Below are 8,629 nucleotides of genomic sequence, written 5' to 3' on the forward strand. Positions count from 1 at the left end.
AATTACTGACCTCTGTGCAAGTTCCCCCACCTAAAATGATGACAATCGGTGGCTGACTAAATACTTTTTTGCCCCACTGTATATATCAGCAATCAATCAGAAAATCATTGGTTCATATTACAATTAAATATGAACAGGCTCCTTAGATGTAAGCAGTTCAGATCTGATGTCATTTACATTCTTCACACAGCACATTCGTCCAGGCTGACAGGTAAACATAGAACTAATCTCAGGTAACATGACTCATAGTAGAGATCCAGTAAGAAAGATTGAGGCTCTAATATTATTACCACACAATCCAAGGACACACCAACAGCTCAGATTTGTAGAACTATTTAAACAAATGTCTTCTGAATATTCAATTCAGGTTCACAGTGGGGGGGGGGGGGTTTCGTGGAATTTTTTAAATAAAGTCTGCAACACAGAAAGAGCTGTGATCAAGCTATTTATTACTGCGCCAACACACATCAAACATCACAGTTCAGTCATGTCAGCGCTGCCACAGAGGTCGTGCTCCTCCTCCTTTACGCCTTCCAAGGAAGAGGGAGGAAGTTACAAACTGATCCTACCACACTTCACGTGTCTCGCTATGAAACCTAACGCATCAATGGTTGTGCTGTTTTGTGCCCTTGGCCTTATCAGCACCTGTAAAGGGAGTTGTTTTCTCAAACTGCTGAAGTAAGTTCATCTAGTTTTAGCAACTTTCACTGAACAGTAACAGTGTCACAACTAAGCATATGCATAAGCACTTAAACACTTTAAATGAGAATAACAGAACATTTCTATTACAGAGGCTGGAACCTGTCCCAGTAGTAGGTAGAGCACACCTGGACAGGTCACCAGTCTGTCAGAGGACTAACACAGAGACAGACATCAGAGTAACAAATCTATTTAAAATTAATGTAAGTTTGCTGCAGCTGTATGTATGAACATGTGTTTCTGTGCTCACAGTCCACCTCTCAGGAACCTGCAGTTCACTTTTAGTCTACTTTAAACAGACCTCACAAAAGGCTGATGTGGCTGGATCAGTAGTCTGATTTGAGTACGATACCTTTGGCCAGGGATTCATCTGGTGCATCGCTTCACTGCAGTCTTACGTATTTTCCCCACACCTGAATAAAAAAATACTGATATATACAAATAACAGCTTCAGCTGATGCAGCCTGACTCAATCCTAGATGTTCAGCACACAGAGACACAGAGGTGCCGTTTAAAGTTTAGTGTTAACCTGAGTCACTGATCATTTGCAGTATTACAGAGTCTGGCAGTCTTTGCATGATGTCCACGTCACTGTAAGTTTCTAGCTGACTTCACTGCAATTTCAATTTCAATTTCTGCTGTTCACAAACGCTGTCCATCTAATCTGACTGAGCTGGAGCTGTTTTGCAAAGAAGAATGGGCAAAGATTTCAGTCTGTAGATGTGCAAAGCTGGCAGAGACAGACCCTAAAAGACTGGCAGCTGGAACTGCAGCAAAAGGTGGTTCTACAAAGTGTTGACTCAGGGGGCTGAATAATTACGCACACCCCACTTTGCAGTTATTTATTTGTAAAAAATGTTTGGAATCATGTATGATTTTCGTTCCACTTCTCACGTGTGCACCACTTTGTGTTGGTCTTTCACCTGGAAGTCCAATAACATTGATTCATGTTTGTGGCTGTAATGTGACAAAATGTGGGAAAGTTCAAGGGGGCCGAATACTTTTGAAAGCCACTGTATATGTAGACACAGGACTACAAGTAGAAGATCAGACATGAAAGTGGAGATAACACAGAAGACCTGCAGCAAAGGTCAGAGGTCAGACTGGGCCCTGGATTCAACAATGAGCCAATGATCATCAAGCAGTGACTAAAGCAGAGCCCTGACGTTCTGACATTCATCACACAGTCAGAACAAATGTCTGCTGATGACTTCATCTCATGAAACGACTGATAGATGTCAGTTCATTGATCAGCTGAGCTGCTGATCTTCATCGTCACAGAAACATTCAGCTTGTTTCAATCAGTAAATAACTCCCACTACTCCCAGTTTGAACTGTTCCCACTCAAAATGCTGTGAGAACAATGATCATTGTAGAACTTCACAAACATCACGTGTTGTTTTCCACATGTAAGATCAGCAAACACACAGAAACTTCCTGTTGCCACACACGGCCTCTAAAATCTCTTCCACGCTTTCTGTCTGAAGTCCACTCTCTGTGTCGGATCCACAGGAAACAACAAGATCTTATTAACATGGTTTTCAATGTGTCTCCTTCCAAAAAGTCCAACCAATGAACAAATGTGTGTATTTGTGGAGGCCGAACAAAAGCATGACACATTTCTCTGTTTCTATAAACTGGAGTCAAACACAAACATGAAGAGTTTCACTGACAGACTCCAAAATGCCCCCACAGTGGATCAAAGGGAAATCCTACAGTGTGGCCAGAGACTCTTAATGGCTCCAACATCAACACATCCACAATGTTGGATCCAGTTCTGCCTCACAGAGTTACTAAGACACACCCTCTGCCAGCATCACAACAGCTCCACCTGCTTCACCTGCCTCCTCAGCATCTGTACACCTGAAGAGAAAAGAAAGGCTCCAACAGCTCAAATCTACAAAGGATTCATGAAGTTTCATCCAACAATAACATGTTTGCCTTCCACAGTGTGCTGTTAGACACCACTGTACCTCTGCCATTTCAAAAAGAGCAGCTTGGGAACATTTTGGCTCCAAACACTTTGTGTTTAAGTTCTTTGTTTTCTTTGTGAAGCCGACAACATCTGGAGCTTTGTGACTCATAGAAACATCATTTTGTTCTTTAGATGACAGCAGATTGGGACTGAATAATCAATCACTATCAAACCAATAAAGACAAACATGCTGATTTTACAGGAACTTTGTTGGAGAAGCTGCAAAGACATGAAACTGGTGGAGATCCCAAACCAGTTGATAGTGCTGGTTATTCCAAATAAAGCTGTTTCCCTTTGAGATGAAATGACTTTGTGTCCTGATATATAATAAAGATGTTGTTGTTTTTGAGCCCCTGTATTAAAAGTAGTTTAAAGTCAGCTTGAGTTTGATGTCTTTATGTCAAAGCTGCTCATGATGTTGAGCTGCTGATGGAATAAAAACAATATAAAAGCATGTAGTCCAGACTTAAATGTAGCCTGTTGTTAGCTGAGGTCCACACACAGTGTTTGACAGTGTAAAGTGTGTGAAAGGGCTGCTGGTGGAGCTCACTAGGATGAGCAGGTGACCACGAGGTGGAGAGCAGCTGGCCTGGCTTTGACCCGGGCCACGCCCCCTTTCTCTCTGCTTTGCTGTCACTTATCTTCACTGCTCTGTCCAATAAAGCTGAAAAAGGCCCCGAATCAAAGAAATCTGCTGCAGCCTCTGAAATGTCTTCTGTTTCCTTCCCGACGGCTTTTTCACCGTCAGCCCATCAGACAGTCCAGCAGCATTTATGATGATGTCATGATGTTGAAGAGGCTGCTACGGTGGCCTCCCATGACCCCCAGCCTCATCACAGCTGAGATGCAGACATTTGAAAACATTCAGCAGACAACTGAATAACAGTCCAACACAACAGTCTGTGTGCAGACACACACTGACCTTTCATAGAGTCAAACACAGCTGGTTGAGTCATTTCTCTGTGAGTCTAAAGTGAATCTAGTATTTGAAAGTCCACTTCCTGTATTTGTTGTTGAAGACTTCTTCAGCTTCTTCTCAAGGACATCAGCTGCTTGTTTGGCAGCAGAGGCAGTTAAGAAGCTTCCTGAAAAACACTGAACAGTGAGTTCACTGTGGCATATGACAGATTCAGCTTTCTGTGTGCAAATGTGTCTGTGTCGACCTTTCAAATGCTGTTGAATCCAAAACATCAGCGGCTCCTCGGCTGCTCACTTCATGCACTTCTGTCTGTGTGACAGTCCAATGACATCACAGCTGTTTCCAGCCCCAGTGTCTCAGGACTGGACACCTTTAAACATGTCGAGGATCAAACAGCGTCCAGCTAAACACACATGAAACTATCAGAGCTGACAATCATTCCAATAACATCTAATGGTTCATGTATGTAGACACAGGACTACAAGGAAATGGCTCTCAGCATCTGGCTGTGGGAACACATGAGTCCCTGTTTGTGTTCAGATTGTGTGCATGTTTTAGACGTGTGTCACATGTAGAAACACAACAATCCCACAATGACACACAGATGTGTTTGACACAGCTGTGCAGCTGTAAGTTGTTTCTAATGATTCATTGAAGCTCTTCTAACATTCTGGAGACGATCAGTACATGAATCTGTTCAACACGACAACAATTTGACTTCAGTGTGAACGTTTGCATTAAATAACCTTCTTCATCCAGCTGACAGCATCTTCATCCTATGATGTGAACAGTTCCTCCTGTTGATGACAAACCTCTGACAGGATCTGCTTGAGGAGCTTTTTCATGTGCAGCTCTCTGAGCTCAGGGCTGAGCTGCTGTTTCATCTTTAAGAGCTGCTGCCTCCTCGCCGGACTTGTTCTCCTCTTCTTCTCCTAATGACACCATTTCTGCTTCATATAAAATTCAATAAAGATGCTGACATGTATCTGTAGCAACAACATCATTGAATCTAGAACAACTGGAGCCAAACCAGTGGCTCTGCTGGGATCACTGGTGAGCCAACACTTCCTTGTTGATGCAGATTTCAGGGCTTCCTTTTGCTCCTCCGTTATAACTGTTCTCTCTTCTCAACACATGATGACACAAAGGAATCAGCAGTGACAAAGATGATGCTGAAGAGAAGCACACACTTCACACATATAACAGAGCAGTGCAGTTACACACACCTCTGCTCGACATCAGGCCTCAAACAAAGACACAAAACACTAACTTGACTCTAAACAGAAGAAACGAGCAGCTGTTTCTGTTCTGTGCTTATTTATATTTGACACACATGCTTCTCTTTGTGCAAACACACATCGCACTATAAGGGTAACCTCGCACACAATGATTGGACAGCACAGTGATGATGCTGGGAGATCCTATACGCAGCAACACAGAAACACTGAGAACTTTAAACAATGATGGAAAGTGTTATAAATGACTTGTTGGCCTCTGATCTGTCACAAACAGCTGAAACGTGTCTCTCATGAGTCACATGAAGGTTTTTGACAGAAAGGACAAAAAGTAGCTGCAGTCAGTTTGTGTCATTTTTATATTTATTCATCTGGGAGAAAAATCTGAGGGACATTAAAATGTGTTTTCAACAGAGACAAGAACATGAATATAACAGAACAGGTAAATGAACATGTTTCAAGTAAACAGCTGGACTGATCAGGTCCAAACACAGAGTGATAAACTTGTCAAACAGCTGTCATATCTTTATATAGAAGCTCTTTATAAATGCTGCTCACTGCAGTCTGTTTACTAATAATGTCAAAGTGTTAGAAACACAGAAACATCAGAATGGTCTTTGTTCACAGAAACCTGTCTGGGATCCTTTGTTGTTCTTTTGATGCAGAGTTACATTATAAATATAAAGAGTTATTTCAGAGTCTCATCAGTTTTCCTGCATGTCTTTATTTAACACATCAGCAGGGCTGAAGCTCTCATGTTAAACACACACTGATCTATGGACACGTTCATGTGTTTCTAACAGAACCAGGCTGTTATCAGCCTGCACTAACATTATGTCACACACACTGAATGTAACAGTGACAGTTTACATCATCACACAATCAGCTGTGATTGTTTCACTGTCATCAAACGAGTCAACAGGAAGTAGAATCAATAGAAACCAATCATTTACTGACAGCATGTCTGATGGAAATAAGTGCAGATTATGTATGAAGTCTAACTGCACACAGTAACTGTGTTACAATAAGGACTTAACAGCGCCCTCTGCTGGAGTGTTTCAGTACTGCGTTAACTAGAATACACCACCTCCTCCTCACACCACCTGCTACAGCTCTACTCTTCTATGACTACAGTCATCCACAGCACTGATGTGAGGTCACATGGTTCATATGTAAGGAGCACAGCTGACCTCAGGTCAGTTTAATGACTGTGAGCAGCAGCTGTGTTATTGTCACTGTGACAGGGAGACACTCTCAGACACAGCGCTCATGTCAGCTTGTTCTCATGCAGGAGGATCAGGAGCTCCATGTTTGTCTTTCTGTTTGAATCATGATGTGTTTGTGCCATCAGAGTCTGTCATGAGTACTCAGGGTTTCACAGCAGCTCTTCTGGATGCTGACGAGGACTCCAACCTCATGTTTCACCTCTCTGAGCTTCTGATGTCTGTGAACACTCGTGTTTCTTCTCTGGGCTCATCTGGACAAAAACACCTTTCTGTGTTTGGCTGCAGCCTCATTCTGACTGACAGGAAGTGTGTTATCCATGAGCTGCACTTCTGTGAGGAAGTTTCCTGCTGTGTTTCCTGTCTGTGGACAAACACGAGTGTTCCAGCTGAGGACTTGGTTCCTTCCACCTGTCCATACAGGACATCACGCTGTCTGCAGCTCTGTAAATGCAGCTCCAGGTCCTTCCACGTGCTGCTCTGTATTTGTGCAGTTTGTAGTGTGTCCTGGGAAACGTAGCACACATGGTGTTCTTCTGCTGTTTCCTCCTTTCACTGAGTGTGAAACACTGACGCTGTGCTGTTGTTCACAGAGGGGAGCTGATTCTAGCTGCAGCTGGACTCTGTCATCTAACTGAATGTGTTGGTGCTGATCACGGGGCTCTGAGGGGGGAGCAGCAGGAGGACTCTGGATGCTGACGTCAGTGTATCTGTGGAAGCTCCCACAGCGTGTCTGTCATTCAATATTGTGCTGTATATTGTATCTATGCAAAGATGAACAGACTGTGTGTTCACTGGTCTCTGTGCTGCAGCTCTGATGTCATCATCACTCCCTCCTCCACCCTCAGCAGTCCCAGCATGCTGCTGTGGTGCACCCCACCCTCACTCTACACCTGAGCCACAGACCACACCCTCCACCTCAATATACACCACAGTTTTCTCTGCTGTGGAAATGAGATCAGGAGGAAATCATCATTATTATTATTTAATAAACGCTCACATTAATGTGGGCTTATTTGTTTCATATTAGAAACATTAGTTGAGTGTTTTTAGTATAAAATGGTCAAAGTCCCTCTTTTTGCTCCTCCCCTCACCTGTGGATGGGCGGTGCTGTTACCGTGGTGACAGCTTGGATGTGTTTCAGTCCTGCCTGGTTATCACTGCAGGAATCTTTCACATTTATTACAGGTAATAACTCTGATTTTTCTGTGTATTATGAACCAAATGTATCCTGATACACACAGAGATGGATGAGCAGAGGTTGTTTTTGCAGTTTATGTAGTTACTATGGACTTAATGCATACATATTATTAAAATTAGGGCTATAACAGTTGTATTGATGTATAGCAACTTGAAATGCTCCCACAAATGGCTCCACAGCATGTAAAAATATAACAAAAGCTCTGGCGGACTTGGTTCTGTGGTCAGTCTTAAAGGGTGAAGTTAAACTCTGTAATCTTCACTGTGTCACAGAGTTCAGTGAGTCCCGTTATTCACAGTATCAATCAGATCATCAGAGAACAGCTGATCAGCAATCAGTGGTGCCAACAGCGCCTCCTGTGGTGAGAGGATGCAATAATGCAATGTAGCATTTTTCCACTCAATACTTGCAGTCATGGAAACTGTCTGTTGGATCTGTGTGACGTTGCTTTCTTGGTTAGAGTTCCTCACAAATGTCCAGATGATTCTTCTAATGAGGCGTCGACCATGTTTGCAGCTCTTTGGAAGAAAACGTCGCCCTTTGCCATCCTTACTTTTCTTTGACTTCTTCAAATGCAGCTGAACTCCAGCTGGTATTTTCTTGGACTTTGCAGCTGTTTCTGGTCATCAGTTCATTCCTGCAAACCTCTGAAGCTGAACAACAATGATGCTGCATTGCTGGCTGATCCCAAAAGGTTGATTCTGTTCATCTGGACGTTTTCAGAAACGTTTGCTCACTGATCAGGTGACTTCTTCAGTCTCAGCTGACTGCAGCTTTACAAGCTTACAAACAGCACATTTGCACAATGACTGAAAGCAGCAGCACCTGATATATATGATACTAATATAATACATATACATATATAATCCATACTAATGATGAAGGAACTGAGCTCACAGTCCATTGTTCATTCAGTGAACTACTCAGTTTATTTTGGGCCTCAGAAATGCTCACTCTGTTTGTACATCACTGTCAGCAATAGACTCAGTCTGCTGTGTGGACAGGAACACATGTGACATCACTTCCTGTTTGTTTGTGACTGAAGAAGTTTACAAGGAATCATTTAGAAGAGTTTCAAACATCAACTGATTGAATCCATGAATCTGAAAACGTGTTTGTGAGTGAAAGAGACAGACATGTACAGACTGAACTATCTGTTCAACAGTCAGAGTGTTTCTGTAACAGGAGACACTCTTTACACTCCACTCAGCACAGGGACACTGAGGAACCACGAGACCAGACCATAAACCCAGGATAAAGAGTTTGAGTGAATGTGGTGTTGAAGGTGTGGAGGTGGATCAGAGTGTCAGAGGAGACTCTGTAGAAGGACAGAGTGCCAGCAGGACAGTCCACATACACTGCTGCTCTGTTAGAGAC

General features: G+C 42.9%; 1 protein-coding gene across 1 annotated transcript in view; it reads right to left on the minus strand.

Annotated features, from left to right (window-relative positions):
• Positions 1 to 8,125: 8,125 nt before the first annotated feature.
• The window catches only part of LOC147337059 (NLR family CARD domain-containing protein 3-like), a 48,277-nt gene continuing 47,773 nt past the window's right edge, over positions 8,126 to 8,629 (minus strand). The window contains exon 11 of the mRNA XM_086285721.1: positions 8,126 to 8,629. This exon is cut by the window's right edge and continues 365 nt beyond it. Within this exon, the coding sequence (XP_086141847.1) occupies positions 8,459 to 8,629 (171 nt within the window). The 3' untranslated portion in view covers positions 8,126 to 8,458.

Source organism: Aulonocara sp. 'chitande type north' Nkhata Bay, linkage group LG3 (assembly GCF_057382095.1).
Source record: "Aulonocara sp. 'chitande type north' Nkhata Bay isolate Kocher_YH1m ecotype deep benthic linkage group LG3, A_spYH_male_GT1.1, whole genome shotgun sequence".
In the NCBI taxonomy this organism is placed as follows: domain Eukaryota; kingdom Metazoa; phylum Chordata; class Actinopteri; order Cichliformes; family Cichlidae; genus Aulonocara; species Aulonocara sp. 'chitande type north' Nkhata Bay.